The 21,790-nt window shown below is 40.3% G+C and overlaps 1 protein-coding gene across 1 annotated transcript; it reads left to right on the top strand.

The window, feature by feature from the left end:
* The first annotated feature begins 249 nt into the window (after positions 1–249).
* LOC142411916 (pancreatic lipase-related protein 2-like) lies at positions 250–18,059 on the top strand. The gene is given in 15 exon segments (XM_075506579.1): positions 250–309; positions 491–539; positions 1,991–2,145; positions 4,297–4,422; positions 5,378–5,512; positions 6,489–6,597; positions 7,753–7,872; positions 7,962–8,084; positions 10,368–10,483; positions 12,031–12,160; positions 14,160–14,271; positions 16,082–16,244; positions 17,112–17,288; positions 17,290–17,356; positions 17,815–18,059. Coding segments are annotated over 15 exon segments (1,887 nt in total).
* The last annotated feature ends 3,731 nt before the right edge of the window (positions 18,060–21,790 follow it).

The following is a 21,790-nucleotide window of genomic DNA, read 5'->3' as shown; positions in this document are numbered from 1 at the left end:
AAATGAGTTTTCAAGACTATCTATACAATTTAGAAACACAAATTAAGTTTGTTCCTGGATTCTTTTAAATACAGTCACTGAATAGCAGTTCTATGAGTAACTTTTCTACTAAATGCTAGAAGAAACTTTACTTTGTAAAAAAATGTTGTTGTAAATCCTTTAAGAATTTCATTTGCTTGCCCATAAATTGCAGCTCTAGAGAAAAAAAAAGCTTCTGTTTGTCAAGGTCAGGTAGACAACCTTTAAGAGATGCTTAGAGGATATCCTGCGTATGCAAAATCTCCATGGCAAACAGAAAGAATCCCAAAGGTATTTTCTTGAAACCTTGCTGTCTTTAAGGAAGTGTTGATTCTTTTGGATCTAACTCATTAAATGCCTGAAGTACTCCTATGGTCACTATGACTTTTCTTTTAATGGGTCAAGGAAACCCTTAGGTGAATTCCAGATTCTATTTTTAATTAGGTTTGAACTGTGTCCTTATTTGCTTTAGATGTTTGCAGTATGGATCACTATTCTTTTCCTTCTTGATGCAGCCAGAGGTAAGACATATAGTTGATAAAATCTATAAACAGTAAAAGTTGTTGTGTGCAGCTTACACCAGAATAACTACATTTTAGAAAAAGGATGTGCTTTGGAATGGATTTAACAGACTTCTTCATTAGGAGCATTGAGTTACGTCATGTCTTTCCCACATTTAACCTATTACTTTTTAGTTCTCTAAAGGTTTGTGCAGCTAGAAAACAGAATGAGAATTAGAAAGTTATTTTTATATATGAATTGATACTAAAATTCTTTTAGAACAGTTTCCCCTACCCACCCTCAACCCACACCAGCATTTATGGTAGCTACAACACTTGTAATGCCAGCCTAGACACTCTTCACAGCGCTATGCAGAGAAAAAGAAAATAGTCCCGGTCCAAAACACCTCTTTACCAATAGGAAAGAATAGTTCAACAGGGACAGACACACAGAAAGCACAGAGAAACAAAAAGACACAGTCCAAAAGTTTGCTGGCATCAGAGAAAAGACCCCTGTGAAAATGACTGGATCACTTGTGGAGTCTCTAGCTGCAGCTCCACAATTAAATCTTCTCTTTCTCTAGATGTATTTCCAGTATATAATCACTCTACCTCTGTGTTTCGTACAGAGTAATGAATAGGGTAACTCACGGTCTGATGCAGTATGAATCTGTCACCTATCCTAGGTAACAGTAGTTCCTCATTGTTTTCAGTACCTTTTTAATAGCAATAAAAATGATTTGGGATTTCACAACTGTTGTGCTATAATAGTGGGAAGGATGACATTTAATGGCAACACCCGTATTTCGTATTTGCATCATTACTGTATTAAAGCCACAATAGAAATGGGGAAGCTCTAGTCCTTCAGGCACAGACCACACTTCCCGAGGCTGTGCTTTGCTCTGGGCTTCCACTCAAATTCCACTTCATTGCTTCCACTGAAATCTTATGGTGATAAAAAAATAAAGGAGGTGTTTAATGTACGTTATGGAGCAACCAGAGGTATCTATTTTAATGTTTTGGTTTCGTTTTACTCCTTCATGAATTGTTGCACAAGAAATAACAATTTAGATAATCTCTGGAGCATTAGCACTAATTTGAAGGACTGCTCTATGCTGGCAGCAAAAGCTGGTTTGTTCTCTGGATCCATAAAGGCTCAAGATTTTATTGTCTCTTTCTGATGGCTGTGTTAACAATGTGTTTGACAAAACAAGTCATGAGTTCACCAAACTGAGCTCTACACTATGTTTGCAACAGGAATCGGTCTTGAAGTTCAAGTCCCTGCTACATGCACAAGGCACAGGAGCACAGCTGAGCCCTTAGTGAAAAATAAACACAGGTGCCACCCTAATCTGAATCAGCCATTTTCCGCTTCCCTGGTATAAACGCTATCCTGCCAGCTTCTTGTAAATTGGTGGCAGCCTCACCTGCTACGTTCCCAGAAAACTTACATTTCTCTTTGCGTACCCCAGGAAGGGAAGTTTGCTACAAAAGGCTTGGATGCTTTACAGATAGACCCCCTTGGTCTGGGATCCCAGGGAGACAACTGGCAGGCTTGCCCAGCTCTCCAGAAGCTGTGAACACCAATTTCCTCCTTTACACTAGAGACAACATCATGAAATATCAAGTAAGAAACTACTTTAATAACTGATAGTATACTACACATTCAACAGATTATACAGAGAGTTTCTTTTCCCCCATATTTTTGCTCAAAAGTCTCCCAGGAGAGGCCCCGATTCTATATTACACAGTCCATGAACAGTCCATCCCAATTTCCTTTCATCTCATTTCTTTTTTTCTCATTTCAGCTCTCTGACAGGCCAGGTATATTTACAACATATTAATCGCAGCCTTCTAACACAAGTCATCTGAGATATTTTGGATGTATTTTATATACTTCTCTACAGTGAGTTCATAGCCCAAATTCAGTTTCAGGTTTAGCATTATAAAGCCAGAGGTAGGGAAGGCAGTCCAAAAGGAAAGCTCAATTTTGGCTCCTGTGTGTCTCCAGCTTAAAACCATATTTCAGGCCCATACACATGACTCAGGGATGTGGTTCATACACATAATCACTAGATCCTCTGAGCTACACAGGATTGGTCTCAGAGGCTCTGCTCATGTGGTGGCCAACACTGAGCCCTAAGAGCAGGTCAAGAGTTAAGAGTGAAAATCAGAAGAGAAAGTATCCGTGTTCACCAGAGAGGGGAAGGAAAATAGGATGAAAAATTAAAGGAAAGAAATTAGAAAGGAAAACAGGAGACTAAAGAAAAAAATGAAGGAAAGAATGAAATCATATGTGGAAAAAGAAGGAAACAACCAAAAAGAGGATGAAATGGCAATGGATAAAGAAAATAAACAAATATTAAACATTTTTTGGAAGAATGGGCCTGAGGGAAAATGAAGACTAAAAAGCTAAAGAAAAAGACTTGGTAAGATATACTTTAGAGAGAGCTTGGACGTTTGTCTTACAGAGTTGAACCAGGTTATCCCTCATGAAAACACATCAGGTAGAGAAACACAGAGACAGCAGACTGGAGTGTATGGAAGAAAAAAAGTAAAAAGGTGAGGTTATCTACAACATCTGCAAACTAGTGGCAGCGAGAGGAAGCTCTGGACTGTGACAGAGCGACAAATGGAAGTAGCTGAAAGGAGCCTGCAGGACTGTTTAGGGTGGATCGAATGGGAACGCACTGAAAGACGCCAGCAGTTTGTCAGCCCTTTCCTCTGAAGATCAGCAAGTACTGGGCAAAGCTCACAGCAGGATGCTCGAGGTCTTGGAGGTGCTGGGCTGGGCTCACCCATAGCATGAAGCAGTTTTGTGGAGCTATAGACTAGTCTGGTGAAACAGAAATGACCATAAGAGAGTGTGAATTTTACTTGGACAAATAGCAAGAAAAATGAAGCACACTAATATAAGGCGGGGGGGGGGGGGGGGGGGGGCAATTTGTTGCTGTTGTTGCCTTACATTACATGAAAAAGGCTTCATAGTTGGTTTTTTTATATAAATGGCAGTCACAAACAGTGGAGGTATTTAATGATTTCTCCTGTTTGAGTAACCTCAGACCAAGTCCAACATCTCTAGCTGAAAGGGCCTATGAGGTTTTAACTTTAAGCATTCTTTCCCCAAAGGTGAGACGTGTGCTAATTAGTGCATGACATCCCCTTTTAAGCTTACAAAACCATAACAAAAAATAAGTAAGAGCTGAGTTTTAAAACAACCCAGTATTCAGAATTTCTTCAAAAGAAAATACCTTCCTTCTCAATAAACCCCAAAATACCTACAGCCTCTGATGTTGTAAGCCTGGTGGGCTTTCTTATAAAATATAAATAAGCTTAGCGATGAAGGTCTTATCTTCAAAGAAAAAAGAAAGAAAAACAGGTATAAATTCAAAGTCCACTGCATAATACCTTGCAGAAGATGCTATCTTTGTATTTCCATTGCCAAGTTGGATAAAATCTTGTACCTACATGGCATGGTGCACCAGTATATCTCAAAGCCCTGTGCAAAGGATGCCAGGAACATAGTTCAACTAACTAGTAGTGAATCATTCGTTGAAGTGATTAATTGATATCTCCCAGCAAGGCAGTTTATGAGTGAGGAGCAAGACCCATCTCTTCAGAGTCCAGAACTATGCCTTAACCATTTACCATTAACCATTTACCATAACCCCATTAACCATTGGGGTACCCTGACCTGTATCAAAATGTACACTGGGATGGAGTGGTCACATCCTTGTTGTGTTGTTTGTTGGTTGTTTTTTTTTTTTTTTGGACCCAGAAAATTTCTGCTACAAATCCTTCAACTATCAAAGCTTCAAATTTCCGAACACACAGGAAAACTCGCTTCATTATACATGGCTATCTTGCTGGAGCGGACCTCCCCTGGATAACAAATATATGCAGGGTATGGTATGACTGTTGTCTGACAGTCATTTTACTGGTATTTGAAAGTGCGAATGTCCACATCACCCCATTAACTGGCTTAAAATTCCCACATAAAATTAACACCTCTGTTCTCTTGTTAATTCAGAGAATACATGAGGGGAAAAAAACTCAGAATGAAGCTCAGTTCCACATGGCCGCCCTCTTGTTCCTAGCTATGAGTATAGTGCACTTCAACCTTCTGCTAAATGCCCTTTTGCTGCATTCACCTCCACAGGGAAAGCTATAATTAATTGATTTTTCAATTCCTTGCCAATAATAAAGGGGGAAAAAAAGTCACTTTTCTCACCTCAGCAAAAGGTCAAAATAAACATTTCAGTTTGAGTGAGGCGTTTGATTTAGTAAAAACAAAATGCTTTGTTCAGCAGATTGGTTTCATTTTATTTAGGCACATTTCAAAAATGAAATTGTTTCAGAATGAAAAATTAGAATGTTCCATTGCCAGAAGTGTATAAATAGAATATTTTGGTTAAAATATATGAACTTTGGGGCTGAACAATTCAAGCACATGAACACAGATTTGTGAATCCTTTGGGATGATCCGAGCATATAAATTTTGAAGAATAAAGCCTGGACATTAAAAAAGAAGTCATACTATCCTCTCTTTCTAACTGGGGTATTGTCATTAAGAGAAGTTGATACCCTAAGCCAACCAAGGCATCTGGAATGGAAAACAGAACTGAAGCAAGCTTCTGCATGTCTTTTACAGTGTTCAAATCACTGCCTCCACTCTGCCTCCTTGTGTTGATTCTTCAGTATTAGTAGGAATTAATATACTAAAGATGTGTCTTTACCAGTCACATAAATAAACTGAGTTCCTAGCTATGGCAAAACAAAATCTTGTTTGCATATACCCTGCTACAATTGTAATTCATGCCTGTTTGCTTCTATTCTCCTGTTTTCATGTTTTCCACCAGCTCATGTTTCACGCTGAAGACGTGAACTGCATTTTGACCGACTGGACAGGTGGCTCTAGTGGTTTGTACACTGAAGCAGTCAACAATGTCCGCATTGTGGGGGCTGAGCTGGTATATCTGGTGAACCTTCTTGAGGTAAAAGTATCTGTGGAACGTGCAAATCAGTGCATAGTCTCTATGGTAAAAGCTACGTTCAGGGTGGCACCTTTAGGTTTGGTGCAACAGAGTTGGGAAGTACAGAGGTACTCAATAACACAGTTGAAAATGTCATGAAAAGTCTCTAATCCTGCACAAATGGAAATACCTACTTTAGTGTCAGACCACAGATAAGCATGTCCCTAGAGGCTTACAGGCCATAGTTTCTGAAAGTTTTGCTCATGATGGGCTTTTTAGTGGATAAGACATCAGATTGGAGACTGTCTAGCAAAACTGGCAGGGTGAAGAGTGGTAACAGGGGACCAATATGGTTAAAACAGATCCCTCTGTGGGTCACACACGCTGCCTCCTGCAAGAACTGAATCACAGCACAGAGCAGCGACTCTCCTGCAGCCACCAGTATCAGGCTTCCCGGGCAGAAGCTCAGCTGAGCCTGGCACACCAGCAGCGTTCCTGGCATGGTCCTCCCCGTCCTGCAGGACCTGCGTGGTGGAGCATCTCCATAGCAGGACGGCTGCTTGATTCACACAGAGGGTATGCCACAGACAAAGGCACTGAAAACTCCGCCGCCACAGACTGCTTTCCTCACTGGACAGACGGGTTCAGGGGTGAGGCAGTGGGGTCATTCGCCTTTTGGATAAGCAATCAGTGCAAATGTAGGGGAGCTATGTGCAGAAATTCCCTTTTCCTTCTTTTCTATCATAACGGCCAGTTCCTGACGGAGATTACTCGCTTCCAGAGGCATGATATCAGAGGGGATGGGATGAGTTGGGAACTGCTTCCCTTTAGGTACAGATCCCGCCACCCGCAACAGTAACTTCCCACCGAAGACGCTCCCCTCCATTGCCCGCTGGTCTGGCCATGTCCTGGCACAGCATGGGGCCATGATGCAGTGCCACAGGCTTGTATCCCCCGCTTAACATGCTTGTTTTTTCCTTTCCATACATCTTCACAGAAGGACTATGGCTACTCTCCTGCCAGCATTCATTTCATCGGCCATAGTCTTGGAGCACATGCTGCTGGAGAGGCAGGGAGAAGGAAACCTGGCGTTGGAAGAATAACAGGTACTGAACCTATTTCAGCTGATGAAGCTTTACATTTTCATGCAACTTAAGAGAACTGAAGAATCAGTGCTGCCTTATAAACACACAATACAGACCACAATGTGCTGGTCTGTCGTAATTACAGCTAGCATGACAGCACACAAACGAAGCCGCGTCCTATCACACACCGCGCATTTCACGTGTCAGTGTTCACACCCTGAGAAAGGCTCGACTGCAACAGATCAGAAAGGCTTAACTGTCCTGACTGTGGCTAAATAGCGGTCACTTTTCACAGGTCACAACAAGTGCCAGGGAGCACTTCATTATGATTTTTAATGATATAAAACAACAGGAACAAGATACTGTGTTACATGTGGAATAACGGACTTGTAAAACGCTAGCAACTCAATGTCATATGTGGTTTTAAAAGCCCACTCTAACATGACTTTTCAGCAGTTCAAAATATTGAAAATGGGAAATGAAAAATTAAAACCCCTAGATCTAGTATGTCAGGATGAGACAGTAAATAGCCGTGGACACCCTGAAAAGGAAGCAAGCTGTTAGTCGCGTAGCTACGCAGAGAGACGCAGCATCCTGACACACTCACACATCACTTTTTTTAGAGGCTCACTATTTTCTGCTTTCCTTTCTCCTCCAGTCAGTTCTTTTCTCTGCATAGACACTGCTTTGACTAAGCTGCGTACACAGTAAGCAGTCACATAAGCTGTTCAGGGAAACTGGGATCAGAACTGTGTTGCTTTAGCCCCGAAGAGAGCTCACTGACGCTGAAGTGAAGGGGTAACATTTTCAACCAAGCTCTTTTGGAAATAAAAATAGATTTTTGACCAAATAAAAATTCTCAAACAAATCTACATGCTCAGAGTAACATAACAAGATTTCATATTTTTCACTAACATGCAAAAAAACCCCAAACCTCTTCTTACAACATTGTTCCCCAAAAGTAAGCCAAGCACCCATCAGCATTTTACTGCGCTGCAATGCCTCCAGCCACCTTTCTATTAAAACCCTGCTTGGTTTGCTGGCTGTGGACTACAAAATGGATTTTTATATGTGGAGCAAAGGCAGAAATGTAATGACGTACAGTGTACACACACTGTATATGATGACATACATATAGTATTATTTACTCAATCAGATGTATCTCCATTTATTTAGGTTTGGATCCAGCTGGGCCCCTTTTCCAGTATACTCCCACGATGGTTAGGCTGGATCCTTCAGATGCGAAATTTGTTGATATAATTCATACTCACGCTGGTCATCTTTTCTTTGACTTTGGTAAGTTTTCACGCAAAGGCTGACACCAACACAGAAGTTGGCCACAGCGTACCTGAGAGTGATCAGCCTCAATTCATTGTGCATTTCAGCTCCAGGGATTCTCCAGACTTGTGGCCACCTGGATTTTTACCCAAATGGTGGGAAGAAGATGCCAGGATGCAAGCAGCTTCATGTACCTCCTGCAACTCGGAATATCAATGACCTTATGAGAGGTAAATATATTTTAAAGAAGTAATTCCTCATTATAAGCTACAGTCAGAAATAAAGGCTAGGCTAAGGTAAAGCCTTTTGAATGTATATATTATTTATATAGCTCAGATTTGGAGTAAGGAGAGAATGCTCAAAAATGGAAGATTTAAAGCTGCCTGTGAAATACCCTCCAATTTTCTTTTATACTAACCAAGGCGAATTCCAGACGGAAACTTCAGTTAAAGCGTGCAGACTTGTTCATCACAACCTTTATAAGAGCCTGCCACTGTGCTGACAGACTGACCTCAGTGGGAATTCCACACATGAAGGATTGGTAAAATTTCATTCAAGGATAATCCAAAAACGAGTATTGTAAAATCTGAACTTCCCTTCTCCCTAGAAAGACATCAGTCCCAATATTATTGGGGTTAGACATATTCATCCATGCCATTAACAGCTTTAGTGTCTTCAAAGGGAAAAGCATAAGGTTAAAAATATAGAAGATGGTAAAATGACTGCTCCATTGATAGTTTCTGTTCTTCAAAGAAAGCTGCGCAATTAATCAGAATTACCCTGGGATCCAGTACAATAGATCCCCAAAATCCTGTCTTCTGATCCTAACCTACAGAAATGAGAACATCTGTTATTCACAGCTAAATGTTTTGAAATCCCTACAGCTAGTTAAGTAATTGGCTTTCAAAAATGCTCTGTCGTAGAACTGGTTGGAGAACTTAGTAACAAAGAGGACTGAAAGCTGGCTGTGCACAAAGTCACTTGGAACCAAAACACTTTCCAATCGGACTGCATAAGAACGGCTGCATTTTCAGCAAAAAAATTAAATATTTTCCCAAGACATTTCACAAGGCTGTTTGCAATGTTTTGTGGTGAAGAAGCTCAGCTCTGTTGAACACAAGCAGATGGAGTTGGTTGTTCATGCAGCTCCTAAAAATAGAGACAGCCTTAACTCCTGCCTCTTGGTTAAACCTTGCTTTATGCATATCTCTTCTGATTGATAATATTTACATTTATGTAGTGCTTTTATGTATGAAGTGCTTTAGAAATGCTACTTAGTAACTTCTTTCTACAGTTTTTGATGCAGTAGGGGGAGGAGCATTATGTTCCCATTGTACAGATGTTAAGTGAGTTTGGCACTAGCACAAAGTAAGCCAACCATAAGAGCTGACGTTTTTAAAGTTAAAAGCACAGACCCTTCTGAATTAGATTTAAAGAAGGAACTATAAAGAAAACATGCTCAGAAAGCCTTGATGATGCAGATTATTTTCAAGAAAAACAGACAAAAACACTTTTCAGAAGGTTTTTTCCTTTCCTTATGTAAAGAACAATGCATGTCAACTGGTCCATACCAACTGGTCTGTCTTTAAGATGCATAAATATTGACAGTAGGTGAAATTCTGATTTCACTCTAAACTGGGCCAGCTTGCAATTACTTCAGTGCCTCCAAGACTTCACCGTGTGATTAGGTGAGCCTACACACATGCTGAAGCGGAGTAGAGCCTATTTTTATACAACCTAGCTTCAGTATATTGTACTTTGATAAAGGAGAGACTTCAGAGCCCATGAAGACAATACTTGTTACAAGGGACCTGTAAATATAACCCAAACAGTACTTTCTTCTGTCCTGCACTGACTGCTTATAAATTTCATTCTGATGGGAAAAGGTACTTGTTTCAAATAATTGTGACAAAATCAAGGACACACTGCCAAACATCTTGCTTTTCAGAGCATTTCACAGAATCACCACTGACATTAAAATAATTACTACAATTACCTTTAATTCTAGAAATGAGTGGAAACTGTGGTTTTACAAAAGACCATGTTGTGATAATGGTAAGCAAATGAAAACTACTTCATAGTAACCACTATATGCTTTGCAAATGCTGTAGCTATGAATTATTACAGTCTTTGAAATATCAAAGGGAAATTCTCCTAAATCCTCCTCAGTTCTCATGCTAAAGTAAAAGCAGTTAAGTACACATAGCAGGACGAGAGGCTGCACGAGGTCTGCCTTGGTGCATCTCCACCTCTGTTAACTTCAGCATGAGCACAGGGACACGCAGATTAGAACCTAGCTCTTCCCCATCGAAAAAATATATGTAGCCATAAGTACACTTTTTACTGGGAAACCAAATCCTTCATACTTTAAACATCTTTTAATTATTACCCTTTTTTTAATCTGAGACTTCACTGTGTATACAAATGCTTTTGAGGAAAAAAGACCCACAAGGGTTGTTTTGGCATGGACTGAATGTATAGCTTTAATCTTTTTTACCTGCGCTTTTTCCCAGAATATAGGTCTATTGGATGTGGACATAAAAGAAGTCTCCAGTATTATGCTGAGAGTATTATCACTCCCAATGGATTTGTTGGGTATCAGTGTGAAACATACCGAGCTTTTGTATTGGTAAGTACCAGGTACGTACTTATCTGAGGGGTTATTGCCCTGTCCTTCTTCTCTTACTAATTTCTGGGGCAACTTCTACACTCTGGATCCTAGGATACAGGGAGGTTATGCAGACCCACTGACCACCCTCACCCAGACCATACCCAAAAACCAGGCAAAATGTAAAAGCAGCTAACTCCAAAAAAAAAGATCCAGAAGAAAATAAGGCAGTAAATATAAACACCAAGAACAGTTACAAAGGGAGGTATGAAGAGTTGAGCAAGAGGGCTACGAGAGGCAGCAGCTGGGTTCACCTTTTGCATAGGTCAGCAGTAAGGGACACTCAGTCTGGTTGAAGGAAGTCGGTCTAAACCTGGTGGAACCCATCATCAAGAGGACAGCCTCTGGATTTCAGAAATGCTTAAACGTCTGTATAAACAATAAACATCCATAGTATATAGAGCAGTGAGATATTTATACAGCACAGCATTGCTCACGCAACCCTCAGGCGACACAAGAAAGAAGGCAGCGTAATGTCCTGGCGTTTCATGCCTGATATAACTGGGCTTTTAGTGGACCAATTCTGGCAATGCAACTAAGGACTGGTCAAGAAGGAAGAAAAGTCTGAATTTATTTCCATCTACTCCCAAAAGGAATGGCTGCAATACTGCGGAAAAGTTGTTAATGTTTGTAGCAATGTTGCCACCTAACTTGAAAGTTTGATGTAATTCAGGACTTGAAAACCTGAACCCTGTGCTATTTAGTGATGTGAGGGAAATGGTTTTCTCAATCTCATAATAAACAAGTGATGATTATCATTTAGCCTTTTATTCATCTAATGCCCAAGGAGCCAAAGGCCCACAAATACCAGTTCCTACAGAACCTCCCAAATATCAAAATGGAACTATCTAAATATAACAATGCTATTTTTTCCAACTGCAATTAAATCACTTTCACTGAAAATATACACGCTTATCTCTTGGGGTTTCTTTTAATGGACGTCAAGGTCTTGATCTGAATGTTTGATCTATGTAGGTAGATTAACTTCATTAAGGTTCCGCATGGGAATAAAGGCTGAAAAGCAGACAACGCAACCCAAAGCAAGACCCCAAGCTTCAGTATTCCTAAACTTAAATATCTTTACCATACGAGTGACATATTCAGCCGGACCTCCTTGCAAATATGGTTACCCACCCTATAAAAATTAGCAGACAACCTTTCAATGGACCGTATGAAAGATGAATATATTACCTGTATTTTACAGATCAGGTAGTAAGGCACAACATGCATTAAGGTATTTATTGATGGTCTCTGCAAGAACGTAAGGAATTAGGCCAGATTTTCAACCTGTTTCTCTCTGATTTTCAACCAGATGAAATAAACTGACTGATCACCTCAGCTCCCTTTTTTCACCACACCAGTAAATACTGAACATATGATCTGAACTTGGAAGCAAGTACCTTTTCAAAAAAGCTGAGAAAAAGCTGAAATACCCTAATTTCTTAAACTTTAAGAAGTGGGATTAAAACAGATAACATCTTGTAACACACATTGTTATTTTCCCCCAGGGAGACTGCTTCCCGTGTCCGAAGGAAGGATGCCCACTGATGGGTCATTATGCGGATAAGTTTTTACATAAAACTGAAAAAGAACAGCAAAAGGTTTATTTGAACACAGGCCCCTCCCCTCCATATGCTCGTAAGTGCTCATTTTGGGTGGTGAATTCTAAAGTGGCAATGAATTATGTGTGAACAAGTACCTTACACTTCTACAGAGAGCTGCTGGAGTTAATGAGTGGCACTTAGCACAAAATCTAGAGTTTCAGGTGTGTTAGGAACATGCAGTACCAGCGTTATCTGGGAAAGGCTGAGATAATTATAGAAACAGATCAACTGATGCTGACCTCTGAGCTAGAAACCCTGCTGAAATTTTGTTAATTAGATGATGACTTCAAAAATTCTATAAAGCTGAAGGTGGGAAGAATGTTATGCTGAAAGTGCAAAATTTCAAATAAAAAAAACTTACATTGTTTTTATTGACAAAAATTTATAAAACCGGATCATTTCAGGATATTTTTACAAAGCTTATCAAGTCAAAACAGCAGGGAGTAATAAGAGGTATAGTTCTAATCGTTATTAATGTAGAAGCAGCCACAGAACTGGCAAATAAGAAAATTTGTAAGTAAATTGTAATCCAGCACAGGTGATGAACTGCAAGGGTAATAAATGAGAGAGAGTCTTTGAGGTCGTTATTCACTAGGCACTAAAACATGAAAGCAAAATTAAGAACAACAACAAAAAAATCTTATATCATGTCTCCATCAGAGCAAAAAGTAAAAAAATTAATTTGAGCACAGAGAAACTAGCCATTTCTCAAATCTGAATGAATACATTAATTTCAACATTTACAAACTGTTGAGTTTATAAAACTTATAGCCTGAAACCAAATATAAGCGTATGAAGTGGGTGAAGAGATTTTCCTTTTAACAGCCCAAATTAAAGCCAGTACAAGAACTTCCCAAAGCTGGTTGCTTGAAATCAATACGTGCTATTGCATCTGAGGCCCCGCTTCTGCCTTAGCAAGACATGCGAGGTGACAGGATCTCCTGACAGCTCTTGGGCTGTGCACAGGTATAAGAAAAACCCTAAACACTCTGTATATCAGGATCACCCTGGGAAAGCTGCCAGTTTTGTTTAATATATCTTTAACAACACAGCAGTCCAGTGGACCTCACTTCATAGTTGAGAGCTAACGGGCTACCTGTGAGACCCCACAAATTGCTTACAAGTGTGAGAAATTACAAAATTAAAAGTGAAGCCAAGTGGAAGAGCAAGGTACTCTATTGGCCATGGCAGATTAAATATTTGGCATAGCCAGTAGGTCAGCAAAGATTGCATCTGTGATTCAGACCACTGTCAAGGAAATTAATACTACCAGAATCACGCAGAACTAACATTTGCCTTAATAAAGAGCGACATTTTGTTTGCTTACAAGCACATTTGTGCAATCCTTTCCTCTCCCTGAAAGACATTGAAACATATGAAAAGTTTTACAATTAGGAAAGAAATCTCCTTACAACCATGTCATGGTTTAGCCCCAGGCGGCAACTCAGCCCCCCCAGCCGCTCGCTCACTCCCCCCAGGTGGGAAGGGGGAGAGAATTGGAAGAGTAAAAGTGAGAAAACTCGTGGGTTGAGATAAAGACAGTTTAATAGGGAAAGCAAAAGCCGCGCACGCAAGCAAAGCAAAGCAAGGAATTCATTCACCGCTTCCCATGGGCAGGCAGGTGTTCAGCCATCTCCGGGAAAGCAGGGCTCCATCACGCGTAACGGTGACTTGGGAAGACAAACGCCATCACTCCAAATGTCCCCCCTTCCTTCCTCTTCCCCAGCTTTATATACTGAGCATGACGCCATATGGTATGGAATAGCCCTTTGGTCAGCTGGGGTCAGCTGTCCCAGCCGTGTCCCCTCCCAGCTTCTTGTGCCCCCCAGCCTGCTCGCTGGTGGGGTGGGGTGAGGAGCAGCAAAGGCCTTGACTCTGTATCAGCACTGCTCAGCAGTAACGAAAACATCCCTGTGTTATCAACACTGTTTCCAGCACAAATCCAAACCATAGCCCCATACTAGCTACTGTGAAGAAAATTAACTCTATTCCAGCCAAAACCAGCACAAACCATAATCATTTTGCTTTCAAAGGCTGGCGAAAAGAGATACGTGTCAGAGTATCTGCAACAGAAACCATGAAGGGAAATATAGATGTAGCCTTGACTGGAACTAATGGGATCAGGAAAAAATATACAATTGACAAGTAAGTTTAACATGACTGTTGAAAAAATGGCTCTATCATTATTATCATATTGAATTTATACACAGCTGTTTTTACATGTCTCATCTTGTTCTGCATGGTCTGTGGTTTACACTGGTTAATAAAAGTAGCTGATAAGTGGTTGAAGTTCCCCATGCTGCAGATTGTAGTCAAAATCTGCTTGCTGGTCTCTCTCGCTCTGTATTTTCTTTTCTTTTCTGAGGATGACAGTTAGCATAGCAAAGTGGGCAAGAGCAAAGAGCTCTGTGGCTACTGCTGGACTCAAACATCATTTGGTGATCTTCTCTGGGAAGACAAAGAGCTGCATGATGTACAGTCATATAATCATTCCCTCCTCTAGGCAATATGTGAGTAAGAAAGTTGCAGCTTGCTTATGAACTGTGCTGGAGTCTGGGATTCCTGTCCACTCAGCCTGGCTTTTTCCAGTAAACGTGAATTTAAAACTCATAACCTGATGCTTGTCAAGAGCACCATTTAAATAATGTAAAACCAACCTCCTCTGTGTTTGAACATTGCCCTGTTACTGGTCTGTACCAGGATTACCCTTGGTTGCAAATACACCACTGCAGCGATACACCTACAGGTAATTTCTATGTTAATATCACACTGTAATGTGCATTCCATTATAATGAACACTGATACCACAGAAGGTACGAATGTAAACTATAATTTTCAATTTTCTTCAAGGTTGAGAGCAAGCAGAAACGCTGAGGGAACTTTTTGACTTGGACTTATTTGAAGATAGATCTCATTTTCCAAAAATAATGTCTAGAATAAACCCCATGGCAATACTGACAAAGGCTAGGCTAACTAATCTAACGTTTTCATCCTGAAAGGCACAGGAATTTAAGCAACTAAGTCATTTTCATACTTCTGTAGATCCCTCTGAGTAGCGATCTCCTCCTTAGGTACCAACAAGCCTATACATTGAGTTGACAGGCTGAAAGCCTGTAGTGGGATCCACAATAACCTCCCTATATAAGCAGGAATGGTGTTTTCTCTACTTTCTCAAGTAAGGTTAATACAGAGACTTTGTGGCCTTCACCAGTTTGCCTAGCTGGTATCTGCACCACAGACTTCAGCCAAAGGGGGAAAAAAGGGACATTTAGTCCTCAGAACTTCCTCTGGGTATTCAGGATAAATCATGCTGGGGGAGAAGAGGCAGCCTCAGCACCGCCACAATAGCTTCAGGGAAGGCAAAGCATTGCAATACTGATCTGGAGGAAGAAATCAACCAAAATGTCAACAATACATTCCTTCCTAATCTTTACCAAAAAAGTTAAATGAAAAGTGCTTTATATATATATATATATATTTGCGGGGGTTTTTTAATCTTCACTCAAGTTTAGCCCTGTTACAATGTTTGTCCAAACAAGTATTTGATATATTTTATGTACGAAAAATCTAAGGTCTGAGGACTTCATAAAAGACTTTTGGCTTAAGTGACTGGTCAGCAGAGAGGACAGAACTTGGTATTTCTGGACCTGAGACATGATCCCTACTGCCCAAGCTGAAAGCCTCAGATCTGTGTGAGGCTCTGCATCAAGAGCCCTCTGCATGCCCCAAGGAACATATTCTCCAATATTATATTCTAAACTAAAATTTTGCCTAACATCCCTGACTGGTAATTCTTGAAAAAAAAAAAAGTAATAAAATTATAACGATAGTATTCAAAGCTTCAACTCTCGTAGCATCCCACAACTCATCTCCCTTTCTGCCTAAACTGTAGCTTTTTTTTTTCCCTCATTTGTAAAGAACACAGAACATCACTTCTGTGCTTTTCTTTTGGCAGGGGAACTTTCAAACCAGGCAACACATACTTGAACTACATTGATACAGAAATTTCTGGGAACATTTCAAAAGTTGAGTTTCTCTGGGAAAAGCATCTAGGTCATGTACACAGAGGCTGCATGGGAGCTGAAGAAGTCACAATAATATCCGGGGAAAACGGAAATGTGTGAGTACACAATCTAACGGTGTTCCATTCTGTGGGTCTTGGGGGAAAAAACAACAAGCAAAACAAAAAAAAAAAAACAGAAAAAGGAAAAAAATACCCAAAACACCTTTGCATGGTATCATGCCCCTTAAAGCAAGTGGGTTTAAGTACTGAAAAGAAGAGCCTAATCCAAATTTCATGGCAGTACCTGGATGTTTGGCTGACGACAGTTACTCCCACCAGCTCAGCACTGCAGCCAGACTTCCCCAAAGAACAGAGACATCAAATCTGAAATTCTGGGGGGGTGTAGCCCTGCGCTTGTACGAAAGGTACAAGTTTTTCTCCTAAATTGCAGTTTCACGTGCCTGCCTCTGCATTAGCACGTAGCACGCATCAGGAACACAGTGCGCTTGCCGTGGCCGGGTACTTGAGGCTGACTCCAGCCTGACCCCGTGGAGCAGGCACCCGCTGGCACCTGCAGTGCCGTAGGCACACTTCTGGAGCACGCCTCCCCGTCCAGTATTAACCCAAATGAATCCAGCTGATGTGTCCCAACACCACTCTGTCATGTAAACCAAAGTGCGGTAAGTGGAGAAAATGGAGTGAGAGATTCCCTTCAAAAGCACGCTCCTGGTCCAAATTGAAATGCTAATGGAGTCTGAGCATAAAGGCAAACACATCTTAAAATTTAGTAATTACTCACTAACTAGTAATTCTTTTAAAAATCATTTGATAACGCACACTTTATGTTCGCAGGCTACTAGAACTCATACTTTGACCTAACATGAAACAAAAATAGGATTTATATTGATTATCTTGGGCTGCTGCTAAGAAAATGTCCCACTGTGCTGAAAAAGATTTCCTTAAAGTCTTCCTCCTTCACCAGGTCTGTGTTCTGTGGCTGTGGAACCGTGCAGCCGAGCACGTGGCAAACCCTGGTTCTTTGCTGAGGCTCGGCGAGGAATGCCGTGGTTGTCCACCGTGGCAACCCTCAGCCTCTGGAAGAGGACACTTCTTCAGTCAGTGGCAAACTATTAACAAGGCTCCTTCAATAGATTACGAAAAATTTGCCCAGCCCACTACAAAAGCTCTATTTCCAAATTAGCGTTGTTAGCTTTTATCCATACAAGGAGTTACACCTCTGTGAATTCCAGTTACAATGACAGCTAACATGTATTTTACTAGTAACACACACATGCAGTGTGATTACATTTCAGAGTCAAAGGGGAAAATAATAAATAGGAAAAAAAGTCATAGCCAATTCCCCTTTGAAATACACTTAATTATCTTAGGAGGAGCATCCAAAAAGAAGCAACAACAACAAAAAAAAACCAGAAGGAAAAAAAGAAAGAAAGAAGGAAGGAAGATGAAAAAAAATTAAAAGAAAGAAGAAAGAAAAAAGAAAAAAAAAGATAAAAGGAGGAGGAGAAAAGAAAAAAGGAGCATAGACAGCCAAATTCCTTAATAGTGCCTACTTACTCGTTCAGGAAAAGGACACTTGCATACTTTCAGAAGCATCTGATTGCTTCTATGTCAGGAGTCTGAGGAATAATTTTAAATATAAAAATAATCAGAGTTTGAATGTCATTGCCTGACATGTCCTTCCTTCCTGAAGAACACATTTAAACACCATTTTAGCAGCACATCCAAATGACTGCTTAGGAGCTGGGACTGCATACCGACTTGTACAGTAGATCTTGAGAAACTCTACCATCAAAGTTCACCATGTGTCAAGCAGGACAGCTTAAAGTACAGCAATATATTTGATTGTTGCCTTTTTCCTAGGGAAGAACTCATTGATGTGCTCTATTCAGCTCTGCTGAACACTGGGTGAGCTGGGACTCTTTCTCTATACCTGAAACAGGCATCTTCTTTATCAAAACTAAGTTGCACTATTGAGGATCTTCAATTTTCTGGCAGCCTTCAAAGTAACTATTTTCTCTTTACCAGTGAAGCTGAATTTTCCACCTCTACCTTGCCTTTCTGAAGCCATTGAAGCAGGGCCTGAGCTGCATTATTTGTATTACTATATAGCATTGCCCCCCTAAATGTGGCAGCATTTTGATTATAATGGTTAACAAAACAGACTACTAAGAGTTACCAGCATCAGCCACAATAAGCTAAGATTGTTTCTGTTTCAATACAAGCTACCCACAAAAATCCTTTTGGTTTTTAATTGCCCACTGCGGTCTAAGGCATACAGCTAGTTTTCAAATCTAATGTGAGATTTATCATTTGGGTGCAGAAACCCTGTGCATTAATCAAGTTGGGCAACTCTGTTCTGTCCCATCCGAACAACTAGCTATTCCAGAATACTTCCACAGTGAGGTTTACCAGAAGGTGTTAATGAGATGTGTTACACAAGGCTAAATGTGAGTGATGAACAGGTGTGTTTCAAATTATGCAGCAATAATTTTGAGATGTCAGAATCCAGTCACCTCCTGTGAAGTTTGCCAGAGGAACTTGCTTAGGACATTTGCAGCAAAGTAGACAAATCAGCTGTCTACCTTCTCAGACTCACTGCTTGAGTACCCTTACCATCTCCACCCACGTGGAGTAGGATCCAGAAACCATCCTGAGCAGAAAACTCCTCCTCCTCTACCTCTTAGGGAAACTGCATAGGCAAGACCCCCTTCTTGCGTAATTAGGGACTCCCCTCTTCTGTGTTCCCCTGGAGAAGTACAAAACAACCCCCCAGGTACTTCTACGCGGCTGGGAAACATCTGTAGCTAGTAATTACACCATCTTTAACATCCTTCATAAATCAGGCATGGCTTTCTGCCCCAGAGTTGCACAAATAAAGGAGACCCAGGGAGGGAAAAAGGAAGACTTATTTTCCCTTTCTTACAGTCAGGAACTGAAGCAAAAGAAATGTAAATATTTTCCTCGGGGTCATGAAAAAGTATGCAGCAGGGCCAGGCACTGGATTGGGTCATCGAATTTAATGACATGAGACAGCAGTGTGAGCAGTGCGATGTAGGCCATCGCTTCTCGCAAGAAGGAAGCAATGTCCTATTGAACTCAAGTTTTCTATAAAGCCCATCCCCTCCTGCCTCCATACTTGGCTGTGCCACTTTTGCAATTCTAAAAATTAATTTGATGTTTTTATGAATAATAAATCATATTCTTACTTTCAAAAATACAAGCTTTCATTTTGTTTAATTTTAAGCTATTGATTCAATAGCGTTCTGACAAAACATAACAGCTCATATGGACTGATGACTTCTGCTACAAATGTGGCCCAGCTGATTACACCACTGTCCTGTTTTCAGCTGGGGTGGGGTTAATTTTCTTCCTAGTAGCTGGTATAGTGCTGTGTTTTGGATTTAGGATGAGAATAATGTTGATAACACACTGATGTTTTAGTTGTTGCTGAGCAGTGCTTACACTAAGCCAAGGACTTCTCAGCTTCTCATACTGCCCTGCCAGCGAGGAGGCTGGGGGTGCACAAGAAGCTGGGAGGGGGCACAGCTGGGATGGCTGACCCCAACTGCCCGAAGGGATATTCCATACCATACGATGTCATGCTGAATAAAAAAAAACCTGGGCGGAGTTGGATGGGGGAGGGGGCACGGCCGCTGCTTGGGAACTGGCTGGGCATCGGTCAGCGGGTGGTGAGCAATTACATTGTGCGTCACTTGTTTTGTATATCCTTTTATCATTATTATTATTTCGCCTTCCTTTTCTGTCCTATTAAATTGTCTTTATCTCAACCCACGAGTTTTACCTTTTTTCCAGTTCTCTCCCCCATCCCACTGGAGGGGAGTAAGCGAACGGCTGTGTGCTGCTTAGCTGCCTGCCACGTTAAACCACAACAACCACTTAAAAATATGCATTTTTTCACCCAATCAGTTCAGCTAAAAATAAAATATTGCATTAATTTCTTCCCCTTGTGTTGACCTGTTTTGCATTTTTGTCATATACTGTTTCTTGAGTTAATTTTCATTCTTTGGTATAGTAAACATCAACACTGCACTTCTTTGCTAATACATCTATAGACAGAGCAAGAGAGATTTATTTTTATGAGCTAAAGGTGAGAAAAAACATTGACAGCAGCTCTGTGTTACCAGTAGCAAACAGTCTTTCTCCTGTTTCCTCCTCTATTTAAAAAATGAAAATTGTTACTTGTATTAAAACTTTGGATACTATCACTTTGTATTAATGGAACCAGTCCAAAAAATGCAAGGGTTTGATATTTCACAAGACAATCTGCCTTTGAGAAAGACTGGAACAGGTAATTCTTTCATACCTTCACAACAAGGTAAGCCAGCTTTTTAGAACAATTTAAATTGCATCTTTAAAATGGCAAGTGAGATGCACCATTTGATATGTTTGGCTGTCATGCTGAAAAGTAGCTTTTTTTTTAATCAAATGTGCTTCATTTGTCTAGGGTTTTTAAGGACATATTATGATTTGCATTCAGTCTTTTATGTTATTTAAATATTCTGCAACACCGTGAGTGTTTCAGAATTACAATAAAAACTTCATTTAATACTCCTTAAGCATTTGTTCACTACAAAAGTGATGCCAAAGCTAAATTACTTACAAAGCCGTTATAAAGCATTCAGCCTCCGTCCCTTTTCTCTCTCATGACACTCTTTTGGCAATGGGGTAAGGTAAAACAAACACACATACAAACAAACCTCTTAAATCTTTTCTAGAAGAAGGGAACAGCAATAATGAGTAATCCAAAATACTAACTCTCTGCTCCAATTACATCATCTGTATTTACTTTATGTGTAACATCAGAAAAATAATGTTAGGAGAAACAGCATGCTTGTCATAAAGTGATATATGCAGGTATGCTAATGAGAAAACAAGGACCTTTTTTGTTAACAGGAATAAAATACTCTATTGCACAGCACAGCAGACTCTCTTCTTTCCAAAAAGCACAGCTTATCAAAATGTCCCTCATAAACATTTGTGAGCCCAGAAACAAAAACATAAGAATAATTAAAATTAATTAAATAGAACTAATAGGCGGAGACTTCAACATTCAGTTTATGCAGTCATGTCTCTTCCCAGTTTTGATCCTAACTATTTTATTTCTGTGACTTTTCAGATTTTTTTCATGCTACTCTAATATCCTAGAATATATCGATAAAATCCTTGTAAACGAACCACAGATTTGCAGGAATAAGCCTACCAAGTCCTTCTGGTCTTTCATCTTTGTTAGAGATGAGGCTTGACAAGGCTCCTGTACAGAAAGCCTCCCCAGTGCCTTCATTCTGCCTTTAAGCCTATCTCCTTTCTGATTGTATCGTTTTATAGCCCAGCCACTTGCCAATACCTCTCCTTATAGAAACTCCATGGGAAACTCCATAATTTTCTCCAGGTAAAAATACATCAGGCTTTTTTATCTTCTCTAGACAATCTGTATTTCATGTGTTCCCACCTGACTTTTTATCACTTTTTGTTTCTCTCTTCAGGCTTCTGCTTCCCCAGGACAAGCTAATTCTTTTCTACATAGTTGCATTTTGATAAGTTTTTCTGACTTCTCCCTTTACATTAATTTACGTTAGAGTCTTTATCTTTGGCATACCAGAAGTGAGTGAATTATTATAG

This window comes from Mycteria americana, chromosome 6, assembly GCF_035582795.1.
Source record: "Mycteria americana isolate JAX WOST 10 ecotype Jacksonville Zoo and Gardens chromosome 6, USCA_MyAme_1.0, whole genome shotgun sequence".
NCBI classification, from domain to species: Eukaryota; Metazoa; Chordata; class Aves; order Ciconiiformes; family Ciconiidae; genus Mycteria; species Mycteria americana.
The sequence above is the reverse complement of the archived record's forward strand: the minus strand, read 5'-3'. Positions and strand labels throughout refer to the sequence as shown.